Genomic DNA, 15,116 nt, shown 5'->3' on the forward strand with positions numbered 1-15,116 from the left:
ACACACACCAGTGGAGATGTTTTCTTAGGGTGCTATGGGTGCTGTGCAAGCACAGGCCAGCAATGCTAATAAACACCCTATGATGCACAGGACTGTCCCCACCAGCCCAAGGACAGTGCTGAGGTTAAGAAACTGTGAGCTGAACAGTCACTAGTACAGACATAACATGAAGTTTTGAAAACAACTGTACTTTACAGTGCAATGATCCAATAAGAGACCTAATCTTATAGGAGGAGGGGGAAGAGGTCCCCAAACACAGCCTAAAGAAATACAAATGGCAGTGAGGCTAAAACAAGAACAGCCACGCCAAGCTGTGTGGCTCTGGGCTAACTCAGGAGAGGGCCACGGTATTTTTAAAGAACTTCTCAACATCGGGCCTTCCCTGGAGGGGTTCAGTTTGTGTTTAACTGCTTGCTGGTGCCGTCAGCCATCTGCCAGCGGTCACTGCCATGCTTCTAAGGTTCATAAGATTTAGGGGCTAGTCAATTCCCCATTCAGTCTAGCTATGTTGGATGCCAAAAGAAGAAGGGCCACAACCTCTGTTCCCTCAAAGGCAGCTAAGCTCCTAGCTTGTGTGTGTCTGCTGTCTTCACACACATCCACAGGTGGACTTGCAGATGTCACCATCATGGTATCCTGGCTCAATTCCCACTGTATAACAAGCCAAGTGACTCCAGGATGCAAAGATCAATGATGTCAAATGACTTAAGGGGACACTCGCCTTGGTGATAAGTATAGACTGTGTTAATCGCTTCTTGAGGTTTCTCTATAGCCATGCTTAAAGACACAGCATCGTGAACAAGCTTCTCTCCCCTTTCCTATAGGTCCAGGGCACTCTACAGAATCCTAATCCATGAAGAATCTTTATTGCATTTTCAGTATCCACTGGTTGAATAAATCACAATTGTTGAGCCACCACACAAATCATGGTATCCCAGGCCAACGCTGCCTTTGCCTTTATGGGGTTTACAGGCCGGTGGGGGAACAGAGTCATTAAAGGTAGTTATGGGTAATTATAGCTAGGAGGACTTTAAAGAATATTTGCCATGCCATAAAAATGTATTTTTAAAGTGTTGACCTAGTCAAGATGCCAAGAAAATTCTTGCTAAGAGGGTGACATACAGGGATGTAGTTCAGAGGCAGACTATGAATTCAGCATGCACGAGGCCCTGGGTTCCATCCCCAGTACCAAAATAAACAAACAACTGAACAGGTGGTATAAAAAGCTTCAGAAACCAAGTAGCCAGACAAAGGACGGGGAAGAAGGAGAGAGAGCCGGGTAGAGGGCAAGCAGGTGTGAGACGGAGAGGAACAGAGAACCAGTGTGGCCAACTCCTGGGCAGAGGGCATCCTTCATATCAGGATTAATATGGGCCCTGCACCCATTGGATACTGAGCCCAGGAAAGCAGGGCCAGGTTGATCTCCAGTGGCCTTGGAAGGGTTCTTCGCATATAACAGACGCTCAACTAAAACTTCTTGAATTGGAATAAAACAAAATAGGTCTCCCTCTTCTTGTCAGTCACTCTCCAGAATGTCAATTTTTTTCTGTTTCCTAACATCTTACATTTCAGTTTATTCTTTAAAGTGATCCAAAAAAAAATTGATCTATCTTTTCCAAAAAAAAAAAAAAAAACATACCTTTTGGACCATGGCATCCAAATCATTTCTGAGAACATTATTAATATTTTGAAGTTCTGTGTCCATAGATGGGAGCTGAAAATTCATACAACAAAATATAAGGCAAGGTGGTTACTCCCAAATTAACCCACAAAAATTGGAATTAACTTGTATCCAAGCTCCAAAGCACTGATATTATAGGGAACCGCTCCACTATTCTCCCCACCCCACCCCTCAATAACCCCAATCCACGTGGGGACTGAATCCAGTGGTGTTCTACCACTGAGCTAATCCCCAGCCCTTTTAATGTTTTATTTTGATACAGGGTCTCACTAAAGTTGCTGAGGCTGGCCTTGAACTTCCAATCCTCTGCCTCAGCACCACCCCCTCCCCGAAGTAGCTAGGATTACAGGCAAGCATCACCCATCCAACCTCGCTTTCTTTGGAAAGTTTGGGAAAATTCATTTTACTCTGCACAGCCTGGATAAGCACTTTTTTTTTTTTTTAGATGTTTGGAGGGCTCCTGATGCAGTCAACTAAAACTGAGGCAAAGCAATGCAAGACAGAATATATGTGACCTTCTAGTGAATAAAGCAGTGAACAATATTGTAAAAATCACTTTTAAAAGTAATACAGGGGGCTGGGGATATAGCTCAGTTGGTAGAGTGATTGCCTTGCATGCACAAGGCCCTGGGTTCAATCTCCAGCACCACCAAAAACAAACAAAAAGTAATACAGGGGCTGGGGTGCAGCTCAGTAGTAAAGTGCCCAATTAACATGCAAGGCCCTGGGTTTGATCCCTGGAACCAAAATATCAAATAAATAATATAAAAGTAATACAGTGAGCGGGGACATTATTGAGAAGCCTGGAACAAGTTTTTCATGTCCAGCACTGCAGGTGCCTCGGAAATCTCTGGTTCTTACCAACACTTGGCCAAGTGTCACATGTCTCTTGATATTATGTGCCAAGGAGGACCCAGCATCACTCTACAATGAGTCCTTGGCAAATACAGGTAACTTAAATCCAATACAAGAGATCACCAGACAAACCTGAACAGATGGCCACTCCACCACGTAGGTGGCCTGCTCAAAAATGTCAGTGAGGGCTGGGGCTGGGGCTCGGTGGAAGAGCGCTCGTCTCACATGTGTGAGGCCCTGGGTTTGATCCTTAGCACCACATAAAGATAAATAAAATAAAGGTTTTGTGTCCACTTACAACTAGAAAAATATTTAAAAAGAAAAAAAAATGTCAGTGTCACAAAAGAGAGAGCCTGAGAAACTGTTCCAGAAGAAAGAGACATGACACTGAGAGCAACATGTGGCCCCGGCCAGGACCCTTGGCTGCAAAGTGAAAATATAGCTGTGAAGGGAATTTTCAGAAAAACAGACAACATTTGAATAGGAACCGTGGAGATGGTGGTAGTGCTTATTGTAATATAAAACTAATACGTTAAATGCCAGGAAAACACATGCCCATTTTTTTCTACATTCCAGAACTTTATATATTCAAGTTGCCTGAAGTTCTTTTGGGAGGGAATCTACTCTTTGGGAAAATGGATGAATTGCCTTCTATTTGGGGGTTAATACATTAGGTATATGGTTTAAATATATATTTTAAATTTCTACAGGAAAGTGTTCTGCTCCCCTTATTATTTTTTTCAAGTTGAATGTGTTTCACCAAATGGTAAAGAACTCCCCAGAAGGGGGCTCCATTGCATTCCTCTGCTCCTGCTGTAGCCATTCCCCTGTGGTGATGAGATGCCACTGTGTCTCTGACAGGTATACCGGTGCTTAGCCATGCCCACCCACCGGAGCTCGGGGTCCGGCTGTGGCAGGCTCCAGCAGCTCACCTTGCTCAATTCGGGGTTGCCCTCCAGCTGGCTCAGAGACGACTCAATGTTCTTGCAGATGTCACTCACTTGTGGAAGAAGGCACTCAGGGCCTTGCAGAGAATTCTGCATGTTTTGTTTCACAGCAGAGAGGCTGTTGCTGAGCTGTTGGCTTCCATCCCTCAGGCTCTTAAAATTCTGGTTCATGTTCTCCAGGGCCACCTTGGTTTCTTTAATTGCTGCGGGAACACGGCCCATTTCAGAGCAGAGACACCAGGCCCTTCCATCTATAAGACTGACCTAAAGGAACTTGTGATGAACTTGTAAATGGCCTTAGACCACTGCAAGGGGCAGTCTGAGAGGAAGCACAGGGCACTGCTGGGCTGCTCTGCCAGCTCCTCTGACCAGCTCAGCTCTATGGTATGGGGTCTCTTTCCCCAAGAAGCTGGGGCCAAGTACCAACACAGGACTGTGATGGGGACACCTCAGTGCCCCATTACTTGGCCAACAACAGCATTACTGCCCAACCTTGAAGAGGTCCGTCCAAACAAATCCATCCCAAGTGGTCTGAATCCATATAAAAACAGATTACACTTATATTTTAGTTATAAATATTCAAACAGCTGGAATAACCTACAGATAGTTGAGAGGAGAGTTTTAGATTCAGGTAGATTTAGGTATAGATCCGAGCTTTGTTACTACCTGTGTGACCCGAAGTAGATTCTGGAACCCCTTAAAATCAATTTATTCTTATTAAAATATTGAAACTATCACCATGTGGAGCATGGGAACCTGTGGGGAAGCCTAATCAGACCCAAACTCCTTAACAGCAGTGAGTCTCTCTGCATTGCTTTGGGAGTCCCACAGCCTAGGACACAGACTTATACCAGGAAGTCCCAAATGATGATGGCTTTCCTGATTTCTCTGGAGGGTAGAATCCCCTACCAGAGACTATGGATGTGAATTACAACTGTTTTTTACAGTGGCTCAAAGCCTCAGCGGTAAAAGTCATGACATTTAAACTGGAGGTCACTCTTGTTCTAAACAGGTAAGTCTTTGTGGTCAGGCCTTTGCTCTGTGGCTTGCAAAACAGACGGCAGAGCATCAGGCTGCAGTGCAGTGTTGCAAGGGAAAATGTGAAAGCCCTTAAAAACTGCTTGCAGTACCTTCCTGCAACCACATAAAACTCAAGTGTTAAAGACATACACACACACACACACACACTCACACGCAATGGTACCGTGGAATCTCTCCAAAAAGTAGCACAAGTTCTCCTTTTGGTTCTACTTCTATCTTGTATGGCATCTTTGGCAAGTTCTTTCATCTCTTGGTACCTTAGTTTCCTCATCTGTAAATGAGGGAGCTGGTTGGGCTGTCTCTTGTGATTCTAGACTGTGTCCTGACAGGTTTGTGAGGCTGAGCCCTTGGATAGGTTAGTGAAAACCCATGTTAACTTGGTCTCATTTGGAGGAGCTTTGAGGATTTATCCAGAGACCTGTAGAGGCTTCCAGAATTAGGCAGCATGATCACTGGTCTCAAATTTTATCACTTCACCTGATTGAAAAAATAATTCTAAAGTCTGCTTCCATCTTTGCTCTTGATTCCAGGACGATCATATTTTAACAGGATTGAAGGCTATAGTGATGAGACCATAAAAGAGCACTCCGGGTATCAGTTGTTCATTCCTCCCACCTACCTGGTAGCATTATCAACAAAGCATGAAGCCTGGTACCCAGCTCATGGTAGAGGCTCAGTGAATATGTAGCACAGCAAATGAGAAACAAAGAACCCACACTGGAGACATACACCTGAATGCACAAAAGCGTGCTGAGACACTTCATGCTGCACGCCTCAAGCTTCAGGTTCTGAGGTTTACCTCTCAAGGCCCTTTCCATTTTGACTTTAAGATAAATTAGTGCAAGAAATAAATAACAACAACAAAGACGGACAGATGATAAAACAAACTGATGGCCAGGAAATGTGTGTGTGTGGTCATTGTCCATAGACATTCTGGGATGTGGGTAATATTCTGTTATGTCCCAGAAAGGATTCAGAGGTAATAAATTTATATTTTCCAAAAGCTTCAAAGCATTTTTATGTCCATAAAACATTTCCAGGGCTATAACTCTGGGAGTCATTCCAGGCCTACTGAGATCCCATACATTATGTATCTGAAGTAACTGGGGAAGATATTTCAGATTCTTAATTTTAGTTAATAAACATTTCACCAGTCCAGAGCTCATTTCCTCTTGACCTGCAGCCTAAACATGATGTACTCAAAACAACTGCATGATTCTTTCCTCTTCAAAGTCCACAAAATACATAAGGCTACAAAGCATTTTTAGCAAAAACTTAGCTAGAGCAGTTTAGTAAGCAAGTTTTAAGAAGCTCTGGCACAACAAAGGCTAAATAAACATTGACTTATTTAGGTTGGCTTGAAAAACAGCAGAATTTTAATAATACAGGAAACACTGAAGGGAAAAATAAAATCTGTTTTAATCACCTTTCATCTAGAAAGCACTGTGATTCGAAATGCTAAAAATCATTGGAGCTGGGATGGGGTTGCAGCTCAGTGGCAGAGTGCTGGCCTAGCCCATGTGAGACACTGGGTTCTATCCTCAGCACCACATATAAATAAAATAAAGGTATTGTGTCCACTTACAACTAAAAAATATATTAAAAGAATCATTGGAACTTTGAGCAAAAAGTCAAGGGACACATCAAGCAGGCTGCATGTCCATATACTGTTGAGAGCCACAGCCGAAGGGGCCCCAGCAAACTTTCAGACTGCCAGCTGATGATTGGCTCACAGCGGCCCCAGCAACTTCTAGCTGATTGGCTCCTCTTTGGTGATGTCCCTGCCCTTTCAGACCACGGAGCTGCTCATTGGGGGACTTTTTTGGCTCTGCCCACGCGACCCAGCCAATCGGCCTCAAGAGCAGGAGGATTGTGGGAGGTGGAGAGGCTTGGGGTGGGGGGAGAGGCTTGTGGGAAGCCGGTGGTGGCAGTTGGGCTCTGAAGGTTTTCCTGAGGAGCTGTTTTGTTTGGCGTGTGTGGTTCTAAAAATAAAGTTCGTTTCTTATGACAAGTGGCTCCTGAATCATGCCCAGCCAGACTGCGGCAATATACTTCCATGCAGCCATAGCCACTGTGGAATTTTGGCTGGAGGAGATCTTGGAAGACCTAAGACACTGACACCCAATGCACTGACAACAGAGACCTGGGGTGCAGAGATAAATAGCATCGTCCCACGGCCATGCCAGCTTGAGCTCATACTCCCAACTCCTCTTCCAGAGGTTCCCCATGTGGCCTTCCCAAAGGTGGCATAGCAGCACCCTATATCTGAGCACTCCCCAGTATTGTGAATCCTATCTAGGGTCGTCAGGGTACCAGAGGCTTTGGTCAGATGGGGTGTGAATCCCAACTCCACCCCTTCCAAGCTACCCAACTGCTATACTGAAGTGTCCCTCAATTGATATGTCAAAGTCCTGACCCTCCTGTGTTTGGATACAGGGTCTCCAGGGAGAGAGTTAAGATGAAATAAGGTCAGAAGGGTGGGGCCCTGATAGGGTAGGACTGTGTCATTCTAAGAGAAAGGGACACTTAAAGATGGGTGTCTAAGACGGGAAGTGAGGCTGGAATGATAGGAAAGGGCCAGGGAGGGAGGAAGGAAGGAAAGAAGAAGGAAGGAAAGGAGGGGAAGTGGGGTGGGAAGGTCACACTCCTTCTCGGGCCTCTATTTCCTGGCCAGGAAAGGGAATGGTTGGTGATGGAGAGGTTGGTGACATCTGGAGGCGGCTGAGGCACCCACCGCAGAGGACTCCTGGCCTATTCTGCCATCCTTCCTAGTCCCAGAGAGTCTGCCGAGTTGCTGGACTATCAGGAATGCCAAAGGGAACAGGCATAATTGTCTTCCATATGATCCCTTCCTGATGGCCTGTTTTCTCGGGAATTGGCCAAACATTTGACAGATGAAATCATCTTCCCCATCAAACACCCAGCAGACATTTTTTTTTTCAATATTCAGAAGGACCTGAGGATTTTTTTTCATGGTAGTTGAACATGTTTATTAAAATCTGTTCACTTATTTGAAAACAAGGAATATACTTATATATCTTAAAACCCACCACTGATCCCTTGTTTTCAAAAGCTGTCCTTTCAAGGTAGGGAGAGTAATCAATAGAATGCAAAAGACCCAAAATTCTATAGGCTACTCATCCTCTATAATAGAGGTTGATGAACTTTTTCAATAAAAGTCCAGATGGTAAATATTCTAGCCTTTGTGGCCCTTAAGGTCTCTGTTACAACCACTCAATTCTGCCCATCACAGACCAGAAGCAGCCACAAAATGCGCATGACTGTGTTGCAATAAAACTTTATTTACAAAACCAAGTGGTGGTCCCCTATCAAATTCTGCCAGTATTATTTCAAATGACTTTTCTTCAGTACGATATCTTTGGTACCAGCTTTAAAATAATAAAATAAAATACTGACTACTGTTATACGGTGTGTTTCTGCCAGGCCTGTTTGTGTGGCCACAGATCGCAGCTCTCACTCTGGCCAATTCTCAGGGAAACTCAGGAAAGAATTATTGACCCCGTGAGACCCAGGGACTCCCACTGGTGTATTTTCAGTCACCTTTGCCACTGTGCTTACCTTTCGCCATGACCTGGATCTCATCAAGAACAGGGATCACCTTAGGCTTTAGTCTCTCGAGAATTCCACCTCCCAGCAACGAATGAATATCTGGGATTGAAGAAGCAGAAGGGACAGTGAGGGCAGCTGCCCTGAAGAACAGGCTCCACCTCTACTGCTGAAAAGTCCCATTTTCCATTCTAGACCCTGTTCAGGTATTGACCCTGGTGTGCAGATTTCATCACATCGTTTGAAGTTCCCATATCGACGTCCCCAGGTGAAAACTTAGAGACCACAGACTGTGCTAGGAACACAGAATTTAGCTGCTTCTCCTCCTCCTCCTCCTCCTCCTCCTCCTCCTCCTCCTCTTCCTCCTTCTTCTTCTTAACTTCTTTCCTTTTTAATTAAATGTTCTCATTTATCTTTGAAGTTCATTGCTATTTGTACATTCTAAGGTAAGGAAAGAGAGTTGAGCACCTTGAGCTGTATGTAACCACCTCTGTCCCATCTCTTCAGCCAGGCCGGATTCTCACATCGCCATGGCCCTGTTGACATTGTGGGCTGGGTAACTCGGGTGGGGCCTGTTCTGTGCACGGTAGGCTGTTGCAGCTTCCTCTACTAACAGTGCCAGGACCTCCAATGCCTCCCCCGGCCTCTCTGTGCCAACCACAGATGTCTCCAGAGGGCACCCCCATCACTCCTTCGTTGAGAACCGCTAAGCCACACTGTGAGCCCCAGGACAGTCCCCATCTACTTCTGAGGGCCACTTTAACAGGGCACCTGGCAGGGATGCACATCCTCTCCCTCATGGGGGATAAAGAACAAGTGCCAGTGACCACAAGATGCAAGTGCCCTGCAACGGATGCCAAATAAGAGAGCCAAAGGCCCCGCTGCCTGCAAGACAGAGGCTTTCCACAGATTGCAAACTGTCGGTGACACAAGGGGATTCTTTTCCTACTTTCTCCTACCTCCCCCTATTTGGTTTCTTAGTCCATGTTCTGTGGGTGGCAGCCACAGCCTCTCTTGAGCCCAAACAAGCAAATAATCACCAACACATGCTGAGTGTACTCACTGTCCAGATCTAAGAAGGCCTTCTCTTTGGTGGTGTTGAACTGGTCCACGATATAGTCAATTTGCTAGGGAAAGAAAAATTACGTGAAACCTGACCTTCTAAAGCCCAAAGTCACAATAAAAAGACACATATCATTCAAAAATTAACCCGAATCAGAGAAGCTTTAGAAAGAGATTGTCAACAAGTTCTGGAGATATTTTTATTTTCTGACAAACTTCTTAAAAACACTCCCCAGCTTATTAGCCTAAAACTGATTTATTTACTGAGTTTACTTGTTCATTGTGAATGTTACTATTTGTGCTGGTTTATTATGTCCCATGATCTGTGGACTGGCTGTTGGATCTTGCGATCAGTTCTAGCATGGCTGGGGACGGGTGGGCCCCTCACTCTTTCCACATGGCCTCGTATCTTCTGAGTGACCAGCTTGGTGATCCAAGGGTCACCAGCAACGAGAGGGAAAGAGTAGATACTGAGTGGCCTCTGGAAGCTGAAACTCAAAACTGGCCTAAGGTCATGTCCGCTGTGTTCCCCGGGTCATAAGCACACCACAGGGACAGCCCAGACTCCAGGGGTTGGGAGACAAATCCACTGGTTGACCTGAGGAACTGTCAAGAACGTGTGCCCTTTGTGTTCTGCCACATTAGACCCATTTTATTTAGTGACAATTACCAACTGGCCTTCAAAGGGGCTGCTCGCTGCCTGTCTACAGTGGCTCAGGAGACCCAGTCCCCACTTCCTCGGCACCACGGCGGGTTTGGGGGTGTTTTACCAGTTTTCAACAATGATTGCCAATCAGCTCAATGAAAATGTGCGTCATCGTCTCAGTTTTCATTCCTCCAATTACTAGAGGAAGATCAAACGTCTTATTCTGTGCAGGGCCAGTTGTGTTTCTTTTATCCACTGCACGCTCACATTCTCTGCCCAATTTTTTTTTTTTTTAGACTTCATACAGCTCATCATTATTCCAAATAAGATAAGTTTCCCTGAAAGTCCCAACAATTTACTGTCCATTTAAGATGATGAGAGCCATCCCAAACTTTAGTAGCCTGCACTGCTGTCCGACTTTGCCAGCTGTTTAAGAAAAAGGTTTTTTCCTTGGACTCTTTACAATGTCAGGTAAAAGAATGCTGTGAATTTTACTCACAGGGTCGGACAAATAAAACACTGGCATCTGTATACAGGCTATAAAACTAAAGATAAAGTCAATTTCTCAATATTTTCAAATGCCTGCATTTGTTTCTCTTTCATTTCCAGCCACTTTTTAAGAAACTAGCACATACTTATATTTTAAGATAGAATAAACTGTGAGGGGACCCCCGGGGGCCTGGTGGGCTCTTCCAGTGGCTCCGTGGGTGGGCTCCTCCTCCTGATGTGGGTACCCACAGCACCACAGATGCAGGAGGGCTCCTGCCCAGACGCTTTTCCAAACAACGTTCCAAATAACAATACATCAGCATGCTCTTGGGACACAGGAAAAAGGGTCCTTGCCCCCACTCCATTCCCCTTCTCCAGAAACAATGCATGAATGTGTGAGTGTGCATGTGAGAGAAAGACAGTGTGTGTACCCTCCCCAAGGAAGGGGACACACCTGCATGGATGTTAACAAATGGGTGTTTATACAGCAAAAGGCTTTCGTCATCAGAATAACCACGCAAACTATCAGGAGTTAACCATACTGCCAAGAAGAAAGGATGAGGACATCCAAGACCTTTCTTTCTTAAAAATAATCATGAGAACTTTCAAATTGTAAGCAATTCTATAATTTCATTACATTAAAATACCATTTCGGAAATTATGCTTTTGGACTCTTTTGAAAAATACTTGCTGCACCTTGATTTCTTCATCTACCACGTGAAAAGAAATAGCAGCCCCGTGCCCCATCACTATGTCACTATGAACCCCAGTCTTGTGTAGAATACTAATGCAATAATAGAAACCCATTTTTAAAAAGGCAACTCCCATCTACACAGACCCTCTGGGGTCCTGAAAGGTGTAGTGAGGTCCCAGTTACACCCAGGAACTCCGAGAAGCCCAGAATACAAAGCGCCCGCGACGTGTAGCTTGTGGCTGTACCTGTGGCGCTTCATTCACGAGGGTTCGCAGGTCTTTCAAGTTGCTGTCTATCAGCTTCTGAGACTTTCTGATGCGGTGTCTCACGTGGTGGTTGGCTGCGAAGCCGTAGATGATTCCAATGCTGCAGGAAAAGGGAAAAAGCAAGAGTAGTGACCCCCTGGTCCCCTGAAGCAGGGCCTGTTTCTTCCCCTGCCTTCGGCTGCTCCAGGCTTCCCACTGAGACCCCATGGCAGACCCACCACCAAACGAGGCCACACATGACTCAGACCCCCCCCCCCAAAAAAAAGAGAGACCAATCTCCATTTAATATAAAGTACTCCATTCAAGAGGACTCCTAGAAATGGAGAGAGTGTCCACCCAAGTTGTGAAGGAAGCAGGAAATCTATAAGGCAGTGTGCACGATCGGTTCCAGTCCTCTCCAGGGGACACGTGTGTTCGTCCTCCCTGCCCACAGACTCGCTGCCGCCTCAGGCCCCCAAGAAGCCTCTAGGGAAAGGATCAAGATGACAAGTGTGACTTGGCCTTCTAGCGTGTGAAGGTTCTCTCATTTTTCTTTTAGTCTCTGTCTTGTCCAAGTTGGAGGGAAACGCTACTTTGGCATTGAAATGCTACATCAGAAGTCGACACAGAGGCCCTCCTGTGCTATCTCATTTCCATCAAGGAGAAAAAACAAGCAGCTGCACGATGCTAGGAGGTCAGCGACTTCACGCTGGCCAGCAGCTAAGGGCAGCCTTCTGTCCGTGGTATTGCCATCTTGGGAATTCACGGGGAAGGAAGATGACACTTTTCTCCACATAAAATACACTTCATAAAAAGCTTCAAAAATGCTATCTGGGACTGTTCTGTTGGGTGCCTGTATGAATATGTAACAATGGATCCCTCTATTTTGTATAATTACAAGGCACCAATAAAAAATATGGGAAAATACTATATGAAAAGGCATCTGGCAGGAAAGACTGCACAAAAATGCACTTTTTCAAGCCATCTAAAATGCCCTTACTTAATCATTGTAAACGTCCTTCATGTTGATGAGTTACTAACAATCTTTTGATTTAAACTAATTTGACAAATGGCTTCTGCCTGCAGCATTAGTGTTAAATTTGAAAGTACGAATAGCTGAGGCCCTGTTGAACTTGTCCACTGGATGGCAGCGTGGAACCACATTAGCTAAGCACAGCACAGGTGTCACCTGGAGAAGCCTCAATAAAACGGTTACTTCTTGCGCTTTAGGAGTCTTGTTAAGGAAGTCAGATCCTAAGCTGACCTGGTGAAGATTTGGGCCTATTTTTTCTTCTATTAGTTTCAGGGTCTCTGTTCTAGTGTCTAAGTCTTTGATCCACTTTGAGTTGATTTTTGTGCAGGGTGAGAGAGGTTTAATTTCATTTTGCTACATTTGGACTTCCAGTTGACTTCCTTAACAAGATTCCTAAAGCACAAGAAGTAAAATCAAGAATCAATAAATGGGATGGATTTGAATTAAATAGCTTCTTCTCAGCAAAGGAAACAATTAATAACGTGAGGAGAGAGCCTACAGATTGGGAGAAAATCTTTACCTCATGCACCTCCAATAAAGCATTGATCTCTAGGATATATAAAGAACTCAAAAAATTTAACACCAAAAAAAAAATGACCCAATCAATAAATGGGCTAAGGAGCTGGACGTCACAGAAATAGAAATACAATGATCAACAAATATATGAAAACGTGTTCAACATCTCTAGCAATTAGAGAAATGCAAATCAAAACTACTCGTAAGATTTCATCTCACTCTGTCAGAATGGCAATCATCAAGAATACAGAAAACAATAAAGTTGACGAGGATGTGGGGAAAAAGGTACACTCATACACTGCTGGTGGGACTGCAAATTGGTGCAACCACTTTGGAAAGCAATATGGAGATTCCTCAGAAAATTGGGAATGGAACCACCATTTGACCCAGCTATCCTACTCCTCGGTTTATATACAAAGGACTTAAAATCAGCATACTATAGTGACACAGCCACATCAATATTTATAGCAACTCAATTCACATTAGCTAAACTATGGAACCAAACTAGGTATCCCTCAATAGATGAATGGATAAAGAAAATGTATATACTCAGTGGAATATTACTCAGCTTTAAAGAAGAGTGAAATTTGGCATTTAAATGGTGGGAGTTGGAGAATCTAAGCGAAATAAGCCAATCCCACAAAACCAAAGGCCAAATGTTTTCTCTAGTATGCGGATGCTAATTCACAATAAGGTGGGAGACACTAGAGAAGAATAGTGTTACTTTAGATTAGGTAGAGGGAAGTGATGGGAGGGGAGGGGAGGGGATGTGGGGATAGGAAAGATAGTAGAATGAAACAGACATTATTACTGTATGTATATATATGACTGCATGACCAATATGATTCTGCAACATGTACACTCAGAAAAATGAGAAATTATCTCATCTATGTATGACATATCAAAGTGCATAAATGCATTTTACTATCATGTGCAAGTAATTAAAACAAATATAAAATTTTTAAAATGGTTACAACGGAAAGTGTGGATATATCTTTAAAAGAAAGTTCTGCATGTATTAGGAAAACTTTGGGCAGGGGGGAATGCAGAAAACCAATGCACTGCCTCTTCATAATATGCAATTTTGTGGACTTTACATATATTTGTAGGCAAGGTAACCAAGGGTCCTAGTTTTTGCACTGAAAAAAGTCCATGTCCCCAGATAACTTCTGAGTCCTGGGTAAATGAGGACTTAGAGCATCAGTGGCTCCCTGCTGGTCTCCCTCAGAACCCACTCCCCATGGCAATATTGCACCTGCTCCAATCTCTAAGTGACACGCCCTGAGTCAGGTTTCTTAGAGGTAACAAGCTGCAGCAGAAGGAGTGCATGAGCAGAACAAGATGTGTGTCCTGGTCCCTCTACTGCCACCAAGTATGAGAAAGTCACTTTTCTTCTATGTTTCTCAGTGAGTACTTCACAGCTGAAAGGATGCATTTAGACCCTGTCTAGCTTAAACTGGATAAACGCTCAAGTGGCAAGGGAGAGGGCTTCTGGCTGCCTCCACGTTCTCCAAGATGGTTTTTAAGTTGGGGATCTTTCTGATGTGACCTTAAAACATGAATGTCAACAAAACTCTGTGCCATTTGGAATGACTGCCGAACAATCCACTATTGTCCACCCTACATCTGCACTGGTATTGACGAGGCAGAAGCTAGACTGTGGCAATCACAGTTACGAAATGATGCCCTCGTGCCAAATAAGGCCAAATGACTCAAAATAGGATTTCAGAGTTGTGTGCAGAGGAAAAACACAAAACCAAATGTTGAGTTATAGCAATGAGACTGGAAAGCTTCGTTTACCATGCCAAGTTCAAACATTTTATGCCAGATGAGTCAGAACCATCCCCGAATATACCTGATATTCACAGTGGGGACCCTTACTTTCTCCAGCATGTTCAGATTACCCTGGCTATTCCAGACCCGTTTGGTCATGCAGGGAGTCAAAGTGAACTTGCAAGTCCACTTCCACTTGACCCTTGCTGACCCTGCCACCCCTCCTCAACAAGAAGAGAACCTCCTTGCCTTAAAATCTAAGGGGGGGGGGGGTTCTCCCTTCGATTCTGGGGCGGGTATTTCTCACTGCTTACTCTGTCTTCATTTCTACCTCTTTAATTTCCCTAAAAGGAGCTGGAAACTGCTTCTCTCTCAGTTGTGCACAGTGCAGTCTTGCTAAAGGCGTGTTTAAGGACTGGACTTTGGTTTCAATGAGAAGAGTAACCACGTTTGGAGAGTCCAATGCACAAACATCATTCCTTTACTGAATACATGTCTTTGCTCACAAAAGCATCAGTAAGAAAAATGAGCTGCTATATATTTCAATACAACTCTACATTTCAATGC

The 15,116-nt window shown here is 44.3% G+C and overlaps 1 protein-coding gene across 9 annotated transcripts in view; it reads right to left on the bottom strand.

Moving 5' to 3' along the window:
* Prom1 (prominin 1) overlaps positions 1 to 15,116 on the bottom strand; it is a 126,421-nt gene that overhangs the window by 57,191 nt on the left and 54,114 nt on the right. For all 9 annotated transcript variants that reach the window (XR_011707954.1, XR_011707953.1, XM_071614161.1 and 6 more), the window contains 5 exons: positions 11,228 to 11,348; positions 9,155 to 9,218; positions 8,104 to 8,193; positions 3,469 to 3,686; positions 1,640 to 1,714 (listed from right to left, as the gene is read on the bottom strand). Coding sequence is in view for 7 of the 9 variants with exons in the window: in XM_071614161.1 (XP_071470262.1) it covers positions 1,640 to 1,714; positions 3,469 to 3,686; positions 8,104 to 8,193; positions 9,155 to 9,218; positions 11,228 to 11,348 (568 nt within the window). In the remaining 2 variants the exon portion in view is untranslated. The remainder of the gene's footprint in view (positions 1 to 1,639; positions 1,715 to 3,468; positions 3,687 to 8,103; positions 8,194 to 9,154; positions 9,219 to 11,227; positions 11,349 to 15,116) is intronic.

The sequence above is a fragment of the Marmota flaviventris genome, chromosome 7 (assembly GCF_047511675.1).
Source record: "Marmota flaviventris isolate mMarFla1 chromosome 7, mMarFla1.hap1, whole genome shotgun sequence".
NCBI classification, from domain to species: Eukaryota; Metazoa; Chordata; class Mammalia; order Rodentia; family Sciuridae; genus Marmota; species Marmota flaviventris.